General features: G+C 44.7%; 1 protein-coding gene across 3 annotated transcripts in view; it reads right to left on the reverse strand.

Moving 5' to 3' along the window:
• Positions 1-633: 633 nt before the first annotated feature.
• SGK1 (serum/glucocorticoid regulated kinase 1) overlaps positions 634-21,996 on the reverse strand; it is a 151,671-nt gene continuing 130,308 nt past the window's right edge. Inside the window, exons 1-12 of one of the 3 annotated variants that reach the window (XM_032159409.2) lie at positions 6,952-7,137; positions 5,895-5,970; positions 5,410-5,485; positions 4,857-4,961; positions 4,669-4,752; positions 4,418-4,549; positions 4,057-4,169; positions 3,591-3,714; positions 3,037-3,132; positions 2,409-2,564; positions 2,212-2,301; positions 634-1,826 (exon numbers count right to left, since the gene is read on the reverse strand). In XM_032159409.2, the coding sequence (XP_032015300.1) occupies positions 1,659-1,826; positions 2,212-2,301; positions 2,409-2,564; positions 3,037-3,132; positions 3,591-3,714; positions 4,057-4,169; positions 4,418-4,549; positions 4,669-4,752; positions 4,857-4,961; positions 5,410-5,485; positions 5,895-5,970; positions 6,952-7,069 (1,338 nt within the window). In that variant the 5' untranslated portion in view covers positions 7,070-7,137 and the 3' untranslated portion in view covers positions 634-1,658. Of the gene's footprint in view, positions 1,827-2,211; positions 2,302-2,408; positions 2,565-3,036; positions 3,133-3,590; positions 3,715-4,056; positions 4,170-4,417; positions 4,550-4,668; positions 4,753-4,856; positions 4,962-5,409; positions 5,486-5,894; positions 5,971-6,118; positions 6,274-6,951; positions 7,138-21,996 lie in introns of those variants that run through there. The other 2 variants (XM_032159418.2, XM_032159397.2) reach the window with 2 other exon arrangements.

A 21,996-nucleotide genomic window follows, 5' to 3' on the forward strand; every position in this document is an offset into this window, starting at 1 on the left:
GGCAGAGGCTGCAGTGAACCAAGATCACACCACTGCACTCCAGCCTGGGCAACAGAGTAAGACCGCATCTCAAAAAAAAAAAAAAAAAAAATTCTCACCCTCTTGAGTGGCATTCTCCTAAACTTCACAGACTATTTCTCAATTTCCATCTCAACTAACTGCTTTAAGTCTGCCTTCTTCATCAGGCTCTGGAAGGGCAGAGTTGTCTGCTTTGTCCACTATGATATCCTGAGCACTCGCAATAGAGCCCAGCCCAGAGTAGGCTTTCAAATATTCCTAGAAAGAATTACCTGTAACTGAAGACAAGCCAAATGTCAAGACAAATAGTCCAACCTCACAAGACAGGCAATAAATACAGGAAGCATTACTTCATAGCAATCCTTGCAAGATGAGTAAATTGCAAGGAATTTCTTTGGACGGATTTATGAATGACAAACACCATAAACTGCTGCTAAAAAGGCCTGGAATCTAGGTTGGCTTTAAGACCATCCTATACTCCCCTGGAGTCAGAAACCACTGCTGTTGGGAGCAAACCACTAAGCAGGAAATTACAGCAGGATTTTCATGGTTTTCAATTTTAAACTAACCCATGATTACCCCCTTAACCAAAATATACAAAATAACACGACACAATATATGTAAATATTTTTCAAGGTTTTATTGCAAACCAAAATCAGTTTATCACACACAAAAAAAGTTGTGTGATGGGATGAGGGAAGGATTGTACATATTATAACCATGTTAATTACAGTACATTAAAATGGTGGTTTACATTACAAATAAGCCTGTAAGTTTAAATATACTAGTGTTATAACCCAATGTACAGACGTTCTTTATACAATACATACAATTATCAGGAATGCAAAAAAAAAAAAAAAACATAAATAATGCCCATTTTACAGGTGACATTTTAAACAATGAAAAACACCAACGGCTCTGACTGACAACTGGGGCATTGGTCCATAAAAACCCTTTCTAAAAATAGAAATATTTGTAGCAGCAATGCTTTCTTTAAGCATCTGAATACGAGTCATTGCAAGACCATTTCAATAAATTTTAGTTATTAACCATATCTTACAAAAAAGTCTACACATAAATTTATCTTCCAAATATGGAAGAAACAAACAATGTCCCACGTTGTAGTGTCCTGCAAGTGTCACATTGATGCTTATAACAAAATCCATCTGTGATCAGGCATACCACACTCACACGACTGTTCACACAGCATATCCACAAGGGAAAATAAAGAACTGAAACACTGCGATAGGAAAAGCTTTGGAGCTAACACAATCTCTTCAGAAAAGGCACATTTCATAATATTCGTCATCACAGCCCAGAGAGAACTGCAGGAGACCTTTTTTAGAACAGCGTCCGCTTTCTAAAAACTCCTGCCTCTGTCTAAGGCGGCACTCTAACGCTCGTTTCAGAGATAGCACCACGTTGGAAGGAAGAATCAAAATGAAAACCTCATGAGCTCACTGAGGAGGATGTGCTCTTCAAAAAGCTTCCAGCGAACAGTGTGCAATAAGATTGCTAAGCTTCCAGAGATGTGCAAATTCTCTTGTAAGATGTCCTGTCAGCTGGCGGCTCCACCAAAAGGCTAACTAAAACATTCAGAAACACACATAAAATCCTTTAAAACCAAGCCCTAACAGTGTTCAGAGGAAAGAGTCCGTGGGAGGCGCATAGGAAAAGCCTAGGAAAGCCTCGGCAGCTTCCTTGACGCTGGCTGTGACGAGGACGCTGTCAGGGGACTTGCCGATGGAGTTGGGGACAGGCTCTTCGGTAAACTCAGGGTCAAAGTGCCGCAGGTCGTTGGGCCCACTCTGTGACGGGAAGGGAAAAACACTCTTGTCAAGAAATCACACTGGACACAAGACAGGGAAATCTTGACCAGGCTTTAAATAAGTTTAAGTCTTACATCAACTTCCATAATCACCCACTTCAAGCACAAAATCTCAAAAGGCTACGCACAGTTTAAACATAATAATGTTCACTTGTTGCCTTTTGATGTTTCTAATTGATAAATGTGTTTAAAAATTATGGGAGCCTTGTTGGGACACAAAAATGTACTTTTTATGTAGGTAAAATAATGGGTTTATGGAGAAAACATCTGCCAATGTATTCCTTCCAACCCTCCCCCAGACAATTCTGAATTAAAATAAATGCCCTTTGGGCTTCTCTATACTTAGAAGAGTGACAGATACTCACCACATTTGGGTTAAAAGGGGGAGTAATCTTCTTATTAATGAGATCATCCCAGTTAATTAGGGAGAAGAAGACATGACTCTTAATCTCCATCTGTTGATAAGAAACCCAAGATTAATTTAGACAGGTGCATTCAATAAGGGCAGGGAGGTCTAGTGCACGTCCCAGCTGGCCCAGGAGAACAGGAAAACATCACTCACAAAGTCATCCTTGGCCCCGAGCCGCTTTGTCCTGTCCTTCTGCAGGAGGCCCTCCAGGAGGTGTCTTGCGGAATTTGTAATATTTGGTTTCAACTGGAGGGGCTTGTTCAGAATGTTGTCATACATTTCAGCTGTGTTTCGGCTATAAAAAGGAGGCTGAAAGAAGGGGAAAATTACTTTAGACTTAATTGGAAGTTTCATACGGCATATATTACCAGTAGAGAAAAAGATATAAACTGCAATAAATATTAGGCTTGATTTGAGAAACTCTCCCCACCTCAATGCTTTCTTTTCCCTTGCTATTTAAGTGTCTGTCTACTTTGCAACCCGTGTGTGTTTGTGTGTGTGTGTGTGTGTGTATGTGTGTGTGGAGGGTGAGGGGATAGATGTTAGTAAGTGGTAGTTTTTCACCACTGCACAGGTTAAATGTGGTCCTATCTAGCAAAATGTGAAAAGCACAAAAGAACTAAGTGATTATTCTTATGAAATATAAAATAACTAATATGCCTCTTAGCTGCTTTTGATAAGCATACTGATAAGGGCAAGACACAATGGCCAAGCATGGGCTGTGTGAAGACAATATTGTAGGGAGCAGGCAGTGTTCCATGGTTCCCAATGTGCCACTCACCAGGCCATACAGCATCTCATATAAGACGGCTCCCAGGCACCACCAGTCCACGGTCCTGTCATAAGGCTGCTTATGAAGCACCTCAGGTGCGAGATACTGAAACACAGACCAGGGAAACAAGAGTTTAGAACCTGCGAAAGCAGGCAATCCCACGACCACACATTTAGTTTGAAAAAGCTGAGAGACCCAGAGCCAGCTTGGAAGATATATTATCTTTAGATTCCTTCCTGATAAAACTGCTGGACTTTTTGAGGGTGACTGGCTACCTATGTGTACTGACATTTAGGAAACTGCTGGGCACTTGATATCCCTTACTTAGGGATTTAGAAAGTTTTTATGATGCAGATCTTACAAACAGCTACTTTTCAGTAAAGGAACAGAAGGACTTGAGATTTCTCATGCTACATCAAACAGCAAATGTATTTTATTTGCACTGTATTGTACTAAGATATCTCTGAGAGGAGTTTACTCTTTTTGGTAGTTAAATGCATGATTGTCCATCTCTCTCCTGGAAGGCGGGGGTAAACCAGGCCCCAAACCAAGACAGCGCCTACCTCCGGCGTGCCACAGAAGGTGGATGTCGTGCTGTTGTGTTCAATGTTCTCCTTGCAGAGTCCGAAGTCAGTAAGGACAATGTGTCCCTGTGAATCTAGCAAAATATTCTCTGGTTTTAAGTCTCTGTAAAAAAGTGAATAGAAAAGTAGTTGCACAAGTTAATTTCACTTCATAAGATATCCTCTTAAAGATAATTGCTAAAGGTATTAGAGGCATTTTAGGTTCACCGTAGTTGTGTAGTGAAGAAAAAAGGGAGCCCTTGTTCTGCTCATCTATTCTGGATTAGGCACAATCCTACTTGGCTGCTTCCCCCTTGGCACTTAGTCAAGCCAGCTCACGTGCTAGAGGATCTGGTTTTAGGCAACCAAGTTGCACATAAACACAAATTATTTTAAGGCCCTATGAAGGAGCCAGTGCTGCATCTCCTTTATACCCAGACAGGTAGCCTTAAGAGCTCTGTCTTACCTATAAACGATGTTCAGTGAATGCAGGTAGCCCAAGGCACTGGCTATTTCAGCAGCATAGAAACGAGCCCGTGGTTCCAGGAAGCAGCGTTCCCTCTGGAGATGGTAGAACAACTGCAGGAGACAGAACAAAGTCAGTCTGGGTTGCAAATGAATTTAATTAGTTTTGACATACACAGCAAAAGAACAACTGCAGGAAGTGGCCCCAAGTAATCTATTAACTATAAACCTGACAGGTTGAAGGAAATGCTAATTCTGGTAACATTCTCCCCACCAAGTATCTCTGAAAACTTTCTTCTCAAACTAAAACAAAGCAGGCTGTGCAGAGACACTAAGAGTTGACTTGTATTCCCCCTGCTCACCTCTCCACCATTAATGTAGTCTAGGACAAAGTACAATTTGTCAGCAGTCTGGAAAGAGAAGTGAAGGCCCACCAGGAAAGGGTGCTTCACATTCTTCAACAGAACATTCCGCTCCGACATAATATGCTTCTCCTAGGAAAATGACGATTCAGATTTAGTGGCAAGTTTCAACTTGGCACCAACATTCCAAGATCAAGATTATTCAAGGAGTGTCTACCTCCAATGCCAGCCCCATCAAGCACATCTCATACCTCTTTCTTTTTCAGGATTGCTTTCTTCTGTAAAACTTTGACTGCATAGAACACTTCTTCTGCCTTGTGTCTTGCTAGAAGAACCTGAAATTTCAATTTAAAAAAATCATTTTTCTATCCTCATCCAGGGAGAATGTAAAAGAGGACACAAAGGAAGTGTACCAAAAGATCTTCAGATTTGAAATTACCTTTCCAAAACTGCCCTTCCCGATCACTTTCAAGAAGTGAAAGTCAGATGGTTTAGCATGAGGATTGGACGACGGGCCAAGGTTGATTTGCTGAGAAGGACTTGGCTAAAAAAAAAAAAAAAAGAATTTCTTTTAGTATCATTGCTTCAAAGGAAGACATCTATAATATAAACGACGTAGAAGATGTTACATCTACAAATGACTAAGGCAAATGCCCATACATCTATAAACATTCAAAACTACATTTCATGACAAGTCATTTCAAATGAGTATGGAAACTGCACACAATCATGTTGTTTCAGACAGAGAAAACCTTTTTATGAAATATGCCTTTTAAAATAACCACTTTGGAGGTAAAATATGCCCAGGAAAAAATAAAATAATATTCTGACTCAATACTTAAATATTTGTATCGCTTGTTATGCCATAAAGTAATGAAGCATTCCTGCCTTAATACTAATTTCTAGAAATGCTATTTTAATCCATTAATGTAGGAATACTAACTGACTCCCTTACAGTTCTCCACAGATGCACGGCACATAGAAAAACTTACTGGAGGAGAAGGGTTGGCATTCATAAGCTCAGGCTCCTGAGGTTGGGAGATTTTCAAGATGGACTGAACTTCAGGGCTGCAGGGAATAAAGGGCACGATTTAGAATCCAGCTCGCCACTAGGGGGCATACCAACATCAAAAGTGAGTTTCTGGCTCTACCGACTTCTACCTGGATAATTCACTGTTTAAACTGTAAATACCCCAATACATTAGTCACTTAAAGAAAATAGTAAACCCCATTAAATACAAAAATAAGGATTGTTGCTCATGGAGAAAGGCCGTGAATTCGGCCGACACGAACCATTTATCTTACATCTCCAGTTCAAGCCAAATCAGCAAATTAATGTTTAAAATGTGTCAAATATATTAGAATTTAAGGAGAAATGAGATCCCCACCCCAGAAGTCTTTGCCGTGATGAGAATATTTACCGCTGGCAAATTCAAACTATACTAGTTATTATTTCCTCAAATCCGGTCAAACTTACTGTTTGCATGCATAGGAGTTATTGGCAATCTTCTGAATAAAGTCGTTCAGACCCATCCTCCTCTGCTTCATGAAAGCTGTGGATGAAGGAGGAGAAATAAAGAAACGTTTAGACGGCTTCATAACGTCCGGCGCGACATACACTGATCTGATCCGGGACTTTCAAAAGATTTCCACTTTGCGTCTCCTGGAGCAGAAGTCCCGCAAGATTTTTCCCGCACTCACCGATGAGAATTGCCACCATGCCCCTCATCCTGGAGTAAGTGAGGGTGCCCTTAGCAGCCTCGGTTTTAACCGTCATCACCACCACGGGGAGACAGGAAGACGTCAGCGTTCAAAGACCGGCTCGGCGTATGCTGCGCCGGGCCGCGCGCTCGGCCTTATAAACAAGGCACCGCCGCGGGGGCGGAGACTGCCGGACAATGAGAAGTGGCCCCGCCCTTCGCCTCGCCCCTCGCCCCGCCCCGACCGCCTCGCGGTTTGTTGGCGGCTACGCTGCCTGCGGCGGGCGGTTCTGTCCCCATTGAGAGGGCGAGCCCCGGGCGGGGGCGCGAGGACCGCCCGGGGACGGCCTGGCGCGGGGCCGTTATCAGTCTCCATCGGCTCCTGGGGCAGGAGAGAGGGAACGCGCCGGCGGAGGGCGCGGGGAGGGCCGGAGAGCCCGGGGTAGTTTTCCACCTCTCATTTATTCCGCCGCCCGAGAAAGCCGGGTTCGCCGCGCCGAAGCGCTTCCCGGCGGGTGCGCGGCGGCCACGGTGGCTTCGCTCACTCTCCCTGCGGATTCCTTCTCCCCGGCCTGGCGCCGTCCTGCGGCGGGACCCGCGCCGTCCTGCGGCGGGACCCCCACCGTCCTCCCTAGCCGGAGCTGGCGGTGCGCGCCACCCTCCGGGGTTTATCCCTGGGGCGCAGGGCTTCGCGCGCGACCTCGCCTTGCCAGGTCCTCCAGTTCCCGCCGCCGGGACCCCGGCCCCGAGAACTCCGACGAAAGCCGGCCTCTGCCGCCGAGCCGCTCTGGGGAAGTGAGCCAAGTCCCCAGCGGGGCCGGCGGCGGCGCTTACCCAGTCCGCTCAGTAGGAAGGACTCGCTCCTCTTCTGCGCCTCGGCCCTCTTTTTGTGGCGGGGCCGCAGCAGGGACTCGAGCCGGGCCCTGGCCAGCGCGCCCTGCATCTCCCCCATAGGCAGCGGGCGGCGGGGCGCGCGGCAGACGAGAGCGACCGGCGAGCACTGACGTTTCCTTGAAGGAGCCGCCGTGACTCAGGCCGGGCAAGATTTCCTGCCCCGAGTCCCAAAACAAACAAATGGCCCTTGTGCACGGTCGGGTCGCTTCCGAAAACGCCTTTTTTGTGCTTTTGGCCAAAACCAAGCAAGGCTGAAAAATCCCAGAACTTGGAAGAGGAGGAAGGAAGGAAAGAAAGAGGGAAAGGGGGGAGGGAGAGGTCAGGAATGTGGAGGGGAGGGGGCGGAAATAAAAGTCGTCTCTGCACTAAAGGAAAAAGTACAATCTGCATTTCACTTTTTTTTTCGAAGTAATCTCTGAGAACATTTTGTCCGTTCCGCATGTAATTTTTTTCCTTGCATTTTTAATCTCTGCCATGCCAAGAACACGTGAGGAGGTAACAAGCGAAGGGAGGGGTAGCTTTGCCCGGGGGCCGACCTGGCGTGACCCGGGCATCCTCGATTCCTCTATGGGGCCTGCTCCTCTCCCGCTGTCCCATTTGAAAACCCTGCAGGTCATGATACATGGTCTTAAAATCGTCCCTACCCACCCTGGGTTTAACTCAAGGCTGCCCCAGGACTTCTTAGTTTTGCCACCTCGCTCGCTCTTTATGTGAATCCCACATAAACTGTGACTTTATCCTGAAAGATTAGCCGGGTGACTCCGCTGCAGAAGGCAGGGAAGAGAGGGAAGCTGGAGGCGGCGGCCCGGACTCTGCAGAGCAGCGATGCCGGTGCCTTCCAGTAACCCCGCGGCTGGGGGATGTCTGGGAGCCGCAGCCTGACCGCCGGCGAGGGGACGTGAGCCAGTGCTGGCCGGGAAGCCGCGAGCACAGCGACTGGGCCCGGAGCTGGCAGTTACAAGTTACCACTATTCATAGGGCCAGGTACCTGGCGCTCGCTGTTGCTGTCTGCGGTGGCTGCCCTGCCATGACCTCTTGCTGCCAAGGGCTCTGCCATTTTAAAGTTGCCTACTGGATCTGGCACAGTCCCGAAATACCAGCTGTCAAACCAGGAATAGCATGTGAAACGCCTTTTCCTTGGTCTTGGGCAGGGGTTTGTTTTGCAGGCAAAACCACCCCCACTTGCCCTAAAGTGAGCTCTAGTCTCAACTCCTTGGTTTGCTTTGTTGCAACAGTCCCAAACCGAGAGAAGGGAAACACACATTCTCTCTCCTGGAGTCTGGCTGGGAAAGTTTGCTCAGTACCCACACTTATAAAAAGCATTTACTGGGGCCGGGCGCAGTGGCTCACGCCTGTAATCCCAGCACTTTGGGAGGCCGAGGCGGGCGGATCACGAGGTCAAGAGATCTAGACCATCCTGGCTAACACGGTGAAACCCCGTCTCTACTGAAAATAGAAAAACTAGCCAGGCGTGGTGGCGCGCGCCTGTAGTCCCAGCTACTCGGGAGGCTGAGGCAGGAGAATCGCTTGAACCCGGGAGGCGGAGGTTGCAGTGAGCTGAGATCGTGCCACTGCACTCCAGCCTGGCAACAGAGCGAGACTCCGTCTCAAAAAAAAAAAAAAAAAAAAAAAAAATCACTTACTAGTACCTGAAATTGACATGCTAACCTAAAGCAATGTTTAGGCAATTTCAAATCACAGTAACTGGCCCATGTCTGCTTCCTTTTGTACGGAATCTTCATGGAATATGACTTTGTTATTGCCAATGCCACCCATATGTCATGTCCCACCTTTCAACTAGCCTAGCCCAGCCTAGCTCTGCTCCCACCTGGTTCCTTCCCCTCTTGAGAGAGCAGATTTTGCCCAGGCTGCCCAGAAACATCAACCTGCACACAGACTTTTCATGTTTGTTTTCAAACATTAAGAAACCTACAACCAGAGACCCTCTCCTACACCCCACCTTATGTGCCTTCCCCATGCCAAGTAACCCCAAATCCTCTGAGGCATCTGCAAAATACAGTACGGTAAGTACGAACCTTTCAAAGGGGGTTTTATAGCTGCTTCTTTCATTCTTCGGGTTGCCCAAGGATATGCAGGTTGGGGATTACTTCTGGAGGCTGGAGGTAGAGCCCAGTTATGGCTGGAATAAGCCTGCCTGCTACATGCCTCTGATAAGCTGGAACTCTGAGATGACATGAGAGCACGAGCCAGAGACGGCTATCCCTGTTCTGTTATGAACCCCACTTTATATCAAGGCAATTTAAATACAGGAAGGGAGCAAGCTGCAAAGTTCAACACTGGGCCATTTATTCTCCCCATTGCGACATCACTCAGAAAATTACAGTCATCAGCGTCCTAGCTTTATTACACCTCCAGCACGCACACAAGAAATGTAACTTAACTGATGATCCTCACAAATCAGTCCGGAAAAAATTCAAAACACATGCACAGGGTTCATTTTCTCAGAGGCTCTGTGGCATGCATTCCGGGAGGAACGTGGCATTCAAGTCGGAGGGCTCTACGCGGAATAGAGAATAGATGCAACCGTATGATTTGTGGTTGGAAAAGAAAGGAACGTCTGATGTACTCCTTCCTCCCCTACCCTAATGTTCAGCACTTGGAGACGGATGGTCGGCTAAACTTATCATTTAACCGAGAGAATCAAGTTGTTGAGACTGGCTTTTCTTCCAACCGGATACCTGATGGGTGGAGCAGGCGCCCCCTGTTCTGTCCCAGCAACCTACTAAGACTTCCGAACAGGAAGGTGACACACGGCGGAGGGGTGCTTGGGGGGAGGGGGCGACGGGGGAGCTGTGTGTGACGCGCGCCTGTTAACACTGCACAGGCATTAGGTTGCCCTGTAGCTGCTATTCAAACGCTTGATCTATCCTTCCTTCCTGTCGCCAGCCTCTTTCTTTGGTCCAGATAGTCCTCCTACTGGGAGGAATCCGGCCCCTTTCCTCATACTCCCTGGTGGCGAAGCGGTCAGAGTAGCCTCCCGAACTGTTTGTAAATGCAACCTAGAGGGCGATCGAGTTACCTGGGAGAACTTGCACGATATACGCGACTTCCCCCACTTGTCTCCTGAGGTTCTATTGGTCCAGGGAATTTCTCTACAACACCTTGTGCAGTCATAGAAAATATAGACGGCTTGATATGAGATAGGCTAATTACCTCCCCACTCCTCCAAGCGAATTGTCTCACATTTATGTCTCGGTGGTGGGAAAATTGCAGTCAAAACCCTCAAGTGGGAATGACTGACCAGGATGAAAAGTTTGCACTGAAACTAAATGTTTCCCAGTGCATGTGCATTTTAATGCTTCAGAAAAAATTTTTTCACTCTTCTATTTTATTTCTCTATAGTCTGATGGACTATAAATGCTAAAACCTGAGAGCTTCACAAAGATATGACTTTTTCCATTTAATTTTAAAAGGCTTATAAATTACTGATATTTCTCAACATATTAGAGAAAATATTTTGAAAAATATTTTTATAAGGACTTAACCATATTCACTCTTAAGACACTTCTTAAATGTATCAGCTGTAATGGTCATGATTTCCCGGGTATGTTATCTTCCATTGATAACAAGGCAATATAATTGTTTCATATTGTTCAAAGTACCATCAATTTTAGAACAATCCTATGCAGAGTTTAAATTCCCATACTTTTTGATTCATTGTTTGATGCTCATAGAAACCTTTCCTGGAACACCCTCAAAAAAGCTCATAGAAATACCAGAAAACATATTATAATTATAGAAAACATAATTATTACTCTAGAGAGAAACTGAATGGATCAGTTTTTGTTGAAGGTTTGTCAGCAAAGGCATGTCTTTTTTTTTTTTTTTACAGAAAATGATGATGACAAATGAGTTTATTCATTATAGCTATTGTAGACAAGTCACTGGCAATGGTGGTTATTTAAATGTCTATTTATAGACACAGGTTGTATAGTAATTATTACCTTCCATATTCATAACTGTCAAAATTGACATGCAAAAAGATAAGAATGTGATACAGTAGATAACTAAGAGAACACTATCTCTAATCATAGTGTTAAAAGTTATTAAAACCCACAAAACTAATTATTTTATTTATTGCAGGGCTTATTTTTTTCCAAGACAGAGGTGATAATATTCTACACCCATTCCTTCTGAAAAGTGAGCCCATAGGAAAATTGATGGGAGGGTAGGAACATGATTTGGTAGTAAATTTTTTATGTCATTCAGGGGATAAATTAAAGAGAAGCCAGTGGGAACACTTGACATTGGAGGAATGAGAAGCTTTTTTTTTTTTTTTTTTTTTTTTTTTGAGATAGAGTTTCACTCTGTTGTCCAGGCTACAGTACAGTGGTACAGTCACAGCTCACTGCATCCTCAACCTCCTGGGTTCAGGTGATCCTCCCACCTCGGACTCCTGAGTAGCTGGGACCACAGGCACAAGCCACCATGCCTGGTTAATGTTTTTATCTTTTGTAGATACATGGTCTCACTGTGTTGCCCAGGCTGGTCTCAAACTCCTGGGCTCAAATGATCCTCCTGCCTCAGCTTCCCAAAGTGCTGGGATTGTAAGTGTAAGCCACTGCGCCTCACCTGAGGAATGCGAATCTACATAGCAAGAAACCAACAGATCTTTCTCAGGCTGAAAACTTACCCATCTCCATCTTGGCAATGTTGTCAATGTCTGATTTAGTATAATCCAATCAATGATTAAAAAAAAAAACAACACCAGCTAGAATGCAATATGATAGGTAAGGAATCGTATGTATGTGACAACTTTATTTTTGGTTCTCAGGATTGACCTAGAAAATGGTGTCCACAGAACTTTACATAAGATTATGGAAAATGATACATTGGTCTGGACAGAAGAGTAAATTGGAAAAATTTGTAAGTCAATATTTAATACTATTGGTAAACTCGAGAGGACTGTGGTGGCCAGGTGCAGGGGCTCACGCCTCTAATCCCAGCACTTTGGGAGGTTGAAGCAGGAGGATCAGTTGAGCTCAGGAGTTTGAGACCAGCCTGGGCAACATAGTGAGACCCTGTCTCTAAAAAAAATACAAAAATTATCCATACATGGTGGCACGCCTGTAGTCCCAGCTACTTGGGAGGCTAAGGTGGGAGAATCGCTTGAGCCCAGGGTGTTGAAGGTTTCAGTGAGCCAAGATCTTGCCACTGCACTCTTGCCGGGGCAACAAAGTGAGATGCTATCTCAAAAAAAAAAAAAAAAAAAAAAAAAGGACTCTGGGCTTACTGAAAGCCATATATTATTGGCATGCCTTTACTGTTAGGTATTTGCATTTTAAAAGGCCACTTGTCAACTCAAAAAATTTAATTTGCGATGATAAAATGTCAAGCATTCAAACAAGAAACAGGTCTGAGAGCTTTGGGGTGAGGCCTCCCGCAGTATCTGGCCTGGTCGGCCTCCTCTCCATTCTCTCCAAGGTGAACCTACATGGACATCTACTTCCCCCACAAGTCCAGCAGCCAGAATCCTTCCTAAGACACATATTAAAGGTGTAACTGACACGAAGACAATCTAAAGGGCTCTCTTTCACCCCCACTTTATTTACAAAGGGCCAATAATAAATAAGGAGTCTGGATTTCTGGTGGACATCTTTTGTCAAACTAAAGTGAAACCTGAAAGCTTTAATTTGCTCAGTATAAATCTCTCTCCAAGTCTCTCCCGTTTCTTTTCTTTCTTTCTTTCTTTTTTTTTTTTTTTTTGAGACAGAGGAGTCTTACTCTGTCACCCAGGCTGGAGTGCAGTGGTGTGATCTCAGCTCACTGCAGCCTCTGCTTCCCTGGTTCAAACAATTCTCCTGCCTCAGTCTCCTGAGTAGCTGGGATTACAGGCACGTGCCACTACTCCCAGTTAATTTTAGTACTTTTAGTAGAGATGGGGATTCACCATGTTGATCAGACTGGTCTCGAATTCCTGACCTCAAGTGATCCACCTGCCTCAGCCTCCCAAAGTGCTGGGATGACAGGCATAAGCCACCATGCCTGGCCCAAGTCTCTCCCATTTCTGAGCCTATAATCAATCTAGGAGGCAACAGAAGTTCGGGCCACCCCTAAGGACTTAAGGACTGTTTCCTGTAAACTCTGTGTGCCAATTGTAACAACAAAAGATACACGTAATAGTAACCAGCAATGGAAAAACCAGATATGGGGATGTCTAGTTGGCGACAGCTGAGGCTTGCTACCTGTGAGGTTTTTTTGTTTTTTTTTTTTGATATGGAGTTTCACTTCATCACCCAGGCTGAAGTGCAGTGGCGCAATCTCGGCTTACTACAACCTCCGCCTCCCAGGTTCAAGTGATTCTCATGCCTCAGCCTCTCAAGTAGCTGGGATTAGAGGCACCTGCCACCACGCCCGACTAATTTTTGTATTTTTAGTAGAGACAGGGTTTTACCAGGTTGATCAGGCTGATCTTGAACTCCTGAGCTCAAGTGATCTGCCCTCCTCAGCCTCCCAAAGTGCTGGGATTACAGGCATGAGCCACCGTGCCTAGCCGTACCTGTGAGATTTTAGACAAGGTATTCTCTAACCCTTAATCTTGTCATCTGTGTAGCGGGGAGAATTATACTTGCCTCATATAAGTTGTGAAAAATAATGGAAATAGGCCAGGTGTGATGGCTTATGCCTGTAATCCTAGCACTTTGAGAGGCCAAGGTGGTTGGATCACTTGAGGTCAAGAGTTCGAAACCAGCAGGCCAACATGGTGAAACCCTGTCTCTACTAAAAATACAAAAATTAGCCAGAAATCACTTGAACCTGGAAGGCAGAGGTTGCAGTGAGCCGGGATCATGCCAATGCACTCCAGCCCGGGAAACAGAGTGAGACTCCATCTAAACAAACAAACAAAAAAAAAATGGAAATAAAGAATTTAGTAAGCGCCTCTCTCATGTTGGAGTTTTAAGTAGAAAATATGATCTGTGTATATTTGCCAGCCCCACCCTACGCACATCACAAGTACAAACAATACTGTCGCACAGTGCAAAGGGTTCCAACAAATCAAAACAATACATCAAGTAATTATGGGCTGTGAGTAAGGCACTTGGGAGGCCTATGTGACAGGAATTCCGTGAAAGGCCTGAACGATTATCCAAACTCCCCCTCCTCCATTCAGTCTCCCTCACAGACGGTGCTCCTGAATGTGCTGTATCAAGAAACGAAATGCCATGATTACTGAATAAAGACTTGTTTACCAAGTGTTTGCAGCAAAGACTGAAGTTTAGTGTGAAAAAGTGGAGAGCAAACCAAAACTAACTCAAGAAAGTTTGTACTTGCTCGAGGAAACAACAGAAGGCAAATATAGACCTATTGAGAGGCTGGAGTCACTGAAAGAAGATCAGAGGCCAGTCAGTGCTTATCGTGCTTTTTCTAGGTCAATAAGCTTATCCTGCAGGAATGAGAAGAGGAACAAGATCCAACTGAACCTGGCCTCTGTTAGTTTTAATCATTCAGATCTCTGTGGTGCACCTCTTTCATTTATTGATTTATTGTATTGATATATGTTGATGAACATATTTTGGGGTAACATGGTATTTTGAAACATGTATACAATGTGTAATGATGAAATTAGGATAATTAGGATATCCGTCATCTCAAACATTTATTTTTTCTTTGTGTTGAGAACATGCCAATTCTTCCCTTTTAACTGTTTGGCAATATACAATAACTTATTGTTAACTCTAATTTCCCTACTGCCATATCGAATGCTAGAACTTATTCCATCTATCTAGGTGTATTTTGTACCCATTAATGTGAATGGGTTCTTGACCGGCACTGTGTTAAGCCCTGAATCTACCAAGGATGTCATGATGGGCGGCGTTGCTGTACTCAGGGATGGTGTGGTCTGTATTTTGTAAAACGGAACTGCACGTTCCCAAAAGCAAAGGTGAGCTTATAGACATTTCTGATTTTCCTCAGGCCCAGCTATGCCTTAATGTGATTAAAGTACAGCCTTGGGCGTGTTTGATCGTTTAGATTATCTAGTTTTTCAAGTGAGGAATGTGCTGGAAAGTCTTCTGCAGCTCTGATGTTGTACAGTTCTATAATGTCTGGGAAAAAAATAAACCCAGAAGGAACTTCTGGAGGCCCAGAACTACTCTCCTGGCATGGTTTCCTATAATAATGCCCCACACCCAGCTGATCCTTTAGAAGAACCTGTCCCCACCCCACCCCCACCCCCCACCCCCAGGCATTGGATCCTTAGGTCAGGAATTTGTGTGCTTAGTTATTTAAATCTCAGGTGTTTCTCTGGACCTTGAGTTCCTTGAAGGCCAGGCAGCACAATTTGTGTCTCTCACCTGCCTAACATTCTCTAATCAGGTCGCTGCCTGCCCCTCTGACCTCTCCTCCTACCTTCCCCGTCCCTCCAGGTTTGCACCACTGTGGTGCTCTCTGTTCCCTTTGCAGGCCAAGCTAGTGTCTGCCCTAGGGACTTTGTCTTTGCTGTGCCCTTCACCTGGAATGCTTTCCTCCTCATGCTCACATGGCTGGCTCCTTCTTGTCATTCGGATCTCCCAGTAAATATCGCTTACAGGCCGGGAGCAGTAGCTCACGCCTGTAATATCAGAACTTTGGGAGGCTGAGGGGGGCAGATCCCGAGGTCAGGAGATCAAGACCATCCTGGCCAACATGGTGAAACCCCGTCTCTACTTGAAAAAAAAAAAATACAAAAATTAGCTGGGCGTGGCGGTGTGCGCCTGTGGTCCCAGCTACTTGGGAGGCTGAGGCAGGAAAATTGCTTGAACGCAGGAGGCAGAGGCTACAGTGAGCCGAGATCACATCACTGCACTCCAGCCTGGGTGACAGAGTGAGACTCCATCTCAAAAAAAAAAAAAAAATCACAGTGACACAGTGGACCAAAAGTAGCCAGCAGCTGACCATTCTTCGTCATTCGCTCTATTTCAATTATCTGCATATTAGTTTTATTATGTGACTTTTTCTGGGTTTATTGTTGATTTACCCAACTAGAAAGTAGTCTCTATGAGATAGGCATATCATGTTTGTTTGTTTAAGACACGGTCTTGTTCTGTCGCTCAGTCTGGAGTGCAGGGGCGTAATCGCGGCTCACCACAACCTCCGCCTCCCGGGCTCAACCAATCTTCCCACCTCAGCCTCTCTAGTAGTTGGGACCACAGGTGTGTGCCACCATGCCTGGCTCATATTTTGTATTATTTGTAGAGATGAGGTCTTGCTGTGTTAGCCAGGCTGGTCTCGAACTCCTGGGCTCCAGCGATCTGCACACCTAAGCCTCCCAAAGTGCTGGGATTATAGGCGTGAGCCACCGCGCCCGGCCCCTGGCCGGAATAATTATCTATATTATTTGCCACATCATCCCTGGTGTCCAGGAGAGGGCCTAGCCCACAGGAAGTGCTTGAGAAATAAAATGCTTTCATAATGGTTTGCATTAAACCCCCTCTATGTATGATATCATATGAATTTGGCTTATAGAAAAGTATGCCATTGTAACCTGTTTTACTCTTGTCATCCAACCAACTTTCCTCAAGAACTTTAGAACCTTTCCTCCTGCCAGGGGATGACACAGTCACCTCATAGAGTGTTTTCTTCTTGTCTTGCAGCCATGAAGTTCTCCATAATTTTTGCATTGCCAGAAAGCCTGAATGAACATTTAGCACAACCCCCTTCTACTTTATATCCCTTTATATCCTCTCAAAATAGCCTTCTCTACACAACGATAAGGACTTGATAAAAGGGCCCCTATTGTGCAGTCCCGGCCTGGACAAAGTAGTTTTAAAGCCAGAGCAGAATGGCCATCAGGTTGTCAGAAATGACAAAAGCCACAGCACATGTGCAAGTGGTATAAATGCTTAGTGCCAAGTTAAGATACGAAACTACACTTTCATATCTCTATGATTATATGTGTGTGTGTGTGTATTACTGTTTTCCAGAGAGACAAAACTAATAGGATATATCCAGAGAGAGACAGAGAAAGAGATGGAGAAAGAGAAAGAGAAGAGAGGACATTTATTAGGGGAATTGGCTCATACAATTATGAAAGCTGAGAAATCCCATGGCAGGCTGTCTGCAAGCTGCAGACCCTGGGATGCCACTAGCGTGGCTCAGTCCAAATCTGAAGAACTGAGAATCCGGGGGCTGCTGATGTAAGTCCTAGCGTCCAAAGGCCAAAGGCTGGAGAACCTGATGTCCAAAGGCCGGAGAAGAAGCATGTATCCCAGTTCCGGGAGAGTGAGTGACTTACCCACGGTTCTATCTAGGCCAGCAGGCGATTGGACACTACCCCCCACACACCCCTGTCCCTGCATTAGTGGGGGTGGGTCTTTTCTACTTAGTCTACCCAGACTCACACATCAATCTCCTTTAGAGGCACCCTCAAGGCCACACCCCAAAATAATGCTTTGCCAGTTCTCTACATATTCCTTAATCCAGTCAAGTTGACACTTAAAATTAACCATCACAAGTTCTCACCTTTCAACTTGGCAGCCATACACATCTCTCTGTATCACACTTAATCTCCAAATAAAGACAATAGCAAAGCGATAATTCCACCTAATATAATGCACCTGTGTACAACAGAAAACATACTAGTCCCTTCCCCAGAAGACAAGGTAAAGTCCTTGGGTGATGTTTACTCTTCTGCTGATATCCCATAACTTAAATACTGTGATATGAAATTAACAATACTTAAATACTGACATAAAGTCAATAAATCTTATAAATACTGATATAAAGTCAATAAATGTTGTGTTACATGATAAAGAAATAAGAGAATGAAAACAAAGATATTAATATATGTACATAGACGCACAACATATTCTTAACAAAACAGGGAGGAAATACTCATCACAGTTACAGTGCTTGTTTCTGTAACTGGTCATGTGATCATAGCTGGTATTTATAACTACCTTCCTTTACCACCCATTCTATATTTCCTTTACCTTCAACAAGAACCTCAGTTGATTGTGGTTCTTTATGTGGCAGGTGACCCAAACCTACATTTCTTTTTTTTTTTTTTTTGAGATGGAGTCTTGCTCTGTCACCCAGGCTGGAAGGCAGTGGCACGATCTCAGCTCACTGCAAGCTCCGCCTCCCGGGTTCACGCCATTCTCCTGCCTCAGCCTCTCTGAGTAGATGGGACTACAGGCGCCCGCCACCACGCCCGGCTAATTTTTTTGTATTTTTGGTAGAGACAGGGTTTCACCGTGGTCTCGATCTCCTGACCTCGTGATCCGCCCGCCTCGGCCTCCCAAAGTGCTGGGATTACAAGCGTGAGCCACCGCGCCCGGCCCAAAGTATTTCTTTTAATTGGCAATGAATTTAAACAATGTTCATTGATTCTTCCACTATGAACAAGCTAGTGTTCGGGATTACAAGCGTGAGCCACCGCGCCCGGCCCCAGACCTACATTTCTGAAGAGTCTGGGCCATTCACAGACTTACTTGGATTGAGTTGTTGTAATTTCTCATTGACCTTAATCACAGGACATGGTAATACTAAGAGACATCCTAAGGGATCTCCTGTATTTCAGACACACTTCTGGTTTTTTTGTTTGTTTGTTTTCCGAGACGGAGTCTCACTCTGTCACCCAGGCTGGAGTGCAGTGGCGCACGGTCTCAGCTAATTGCTACCTCTGCCTCCCGGGTTCAAGCAATTCTCCTGCCTCAGCCTCCTGAGTAGCTGGGATTACAGGCACCCACCACTATGCCTGGCTAATTTTTGTATTTTAGTAGAGATGGGGTTTCAGTATGTAGGTCAAGCTGGTCTCGAACTCCTAACCTCAAATGATCCACTCGCCTCGGCCTCCCAAAGTTCTGGGATTACAAGCGTCAGCCACCGCGCCTGGCAGATATTCACTTCTTTATCTCCATTGTGGAATAGTAGTCCAATTTCTCCCTATTATTTTGAATCAGTTACTCCAGCCAACATAACTCGCTTCTTAGCTTTTTGATTCAGAGGCATGAGGATCCCAAAGTGGCTGTGTGGTAGTCTTAACTTTCAGTTCAATGGAATCATTGTTGTGTCTCCGGAAGCACTCCTCCCTCTGGAACTAAGACCTCCAGGCCTGCAGATCATAAAGTCATGGGAACAGAAAGCAAAAATGTTTCCAATGGGTCACTAGGGGGAATGGTGAGTGGTGCCACTCCCATTTCCACCCCTTCCACCCCTTCCATTTCTGGAACTGTGGATCCTGGCTATGGGAGAAGCAGCACCATATACTGGATGTTGATTCAGAGCATAGACAACTTTCTGGAGAACCTTGCACCAAAATCATCACTGTAACTTCAAAAGGCCATTACACCATTCATTCTATTAACCCAGCTGCTCCAGGATGATGGGAAACATGGTTAAGACCAGAGAATTCCAGGAGCATGGGCCCACTGCGGCATCTCTTTGGCTATAAAATGTATTCCTTGATCAGAAGCAGTGCTGTGTCTGTGTGGAATACCATGACAGGGGATAGGGCATTCTGGGAGTCCATGGATGGTAGTTGTGGCAGAAGCATTGTGTTCAAGGAAGGCAAATCCATATTCAGAATAAGTGTCTATTGCAGTAAGGACAAAACACTGCTTCTTCCATGATGGAAGCTGTCCAATATAATCAACCTGTGACCAGGTGGCTGGCAGATCACCCCGAGGAAAGGTGCCATATCAGAGGCTCAGTGTTCATTTCTGTTGCTGGCAGATTGGGCACTCAGCAGTGGCTGTAGCCAGGTTGGCCTTAGTGAGTGGACGTCCATGTTGCCGAGTCCATGCATAACCTCCATCCTTGCCACCATGGCTACTTTGTTTATGAGCTCACTGGATGCAAGGGTAGTTGGGGAAAGGGGCTGTCTGGTATCCACAGAATGGGTCATCTTATCCACTTGATTGTTAAAATGCCCCTCTACTGAGGTCACCCTTTGCTGAGAATTAGTGTGGACACAAATATCTTTACCTTTTTTTTTTTTTTTGGCTCATTCAGAGAGGTCTATTCACAGATCACTTCCCCAAATTTCTTTGTCACCAATTTTCCAATCATGTTCCTTCCAAGTCTCTGACCATCCAGCCAAACTATTGGCCACAGCCCATAATTTGGTATATAATCTCATATCTGGCCATTTCTCCTTACAAGAAAAATGAACAACCAGGTGCTCGAGGTTCTGCTCACTGTGCGGATATTTTTCAGCACTGTCCTTCAGGGACCTGCCAGAAAGAGACCACAGTGCTGCAGCTGTCCACTTGTGTGATTTTGCAATTTTATATATAGAGATATATACATGTATGATAGCATCAGTAACTCAGAGGTGTTACCCATAGCATGAGGGTATGACACACAGGCTTCACCTCACACAGAGACATGAAAACAATAATCCACCAACTTCATACTAAGCAATAAACACTAAGATTTTTATTTCCTGAGGATTCCACGCCTTCATTTTCTGTTTTCTTGGCACACAGTAGATTTCAGAGCCACCACGCCTGGCCAACTTTTTTTTTTGAGTCAGGGTCTTGCTTTGTCACCCAGCCATGGAGTGATCATGGCTCACTGCAGCCTCAACCTCCCGGGCTCAAGTCATCCTCCCACTTCAGCCTCCTGAGTATCTGGGGCTACAGGCACATGCCACCATGCCTAGCTATTTTTTTTTTTTTTTTTTTTTTGAGACAAGGACTCCCTATGTTGCCCAGGCTGGTCTCAAGCTCCTGGGCTCAAGCGATCCTCCCACTTTGGTCTCCCAAAGTGCTGGGATACAGGTGTGAGCCACTCATGCAACCCAGACAATTTTTTTTTACAGACACTTTTTATAAAACTATTTGTTTCTGAGTTGTGATTATAGAATCCCTTTAACAAATAAGATTAGTTATCCCCCAAAGGATTGTTTGATGGTTTGGGGCCAAGCATTTCAGATCCTGCATATTAACTACCTCTGTTATACAGGTGTGTGTGTGTGTGTGTGTGTGTGTGTGTGTGTGTGCATGTGTGTATATATAAATATACACATATATTTTTGTGTGTCTGATAACACCAACTTTGTTCCCTAATCATCATTTCACAGAACATACAAATGGAATCTAAAAGAATGAAAATAAACTTTTGTATAAGACCACAAGAAAATTACAGAGAAGAAATGAAACAGATGTGAGCAAAAGATGGGGATCATACATAATGTCTGACCTTATAAACTACATAAACGTGGTTACTTCAAGAAGCTACTACTATAATATTACTTATTATTTGTTTATACAATTTTGCTTAAAATTACATTGTACTCTCTACTTAGAGCAAATGATTGTGCCAAATAGATAAGACTATTTCCATCAATTAGTATCTACAATTATTCTATTTCACAACTCACAAAGTGTTGCTTAAAAATCTAATTCCTTAGAACACAAGCACAGATCATCACAATAGACCTAGTTAAATTTCATTCTTCAAATCATGTTGTTTATATGCCTTATTATATACTAACATAAATCCAGTTTAGCAAGGTATTTAATAAGCCCTGACTTTACTTTGTAAAAGCAGAAATATTCTCTTTTCTCTCTTTACCACATTGTAAGTACTGTTTTTTTGGTTGTTTTTTTGTTTGTTTGTTTGTTTTGAGACGGAGTTTCACTCTGTCACCCAGGCTGGAGTACAATGGCACCATCTCAGCTCACTGCAACCTCCGCCTCCCGGATTCAAGTGATTCTCTTGCTTCAGCCTCCTGAGTAGCTGGGATTACAAGCACGCGCCACCATGCATAGCTAATTTTTGTATTTTTAGTAGAGACACGGTTTCACCATGTTGGCCAGGCTGGTCTTAAACTCCTGACCTCAAGTGATCGGCCCGCCTTGGCCTCCCAAAGTTCTGGAATTACAGGCGTGAGCCACTGCACCTGGCCCTAAGTACTGTTTTTATATCTACAATCTGCTCCTATATTCATAACTGATGGCCTTTTGACTTTTCCTTCTATAGTGGGAAAACAACAATCAAAGAGCAGAAATGGGGCCCTGTCATACATAGTTCCTTGCT

This window comes from Hylobates moloch, unplaced genomic scaffold (genome assembly GCF_009828535.3).
Source record: "Hylobates moloch isolate HMO894 unplaced genomic scaffold, HMol_V3 SCAFFOLD_2, whole genome shotgun sequence".
Classification (NCBI taxonomy): Eukaryota; Metazoa; Chordata; class Mammalia; order Primates; family Hylobatidae; genus Hylobates; species Hylobates moloch.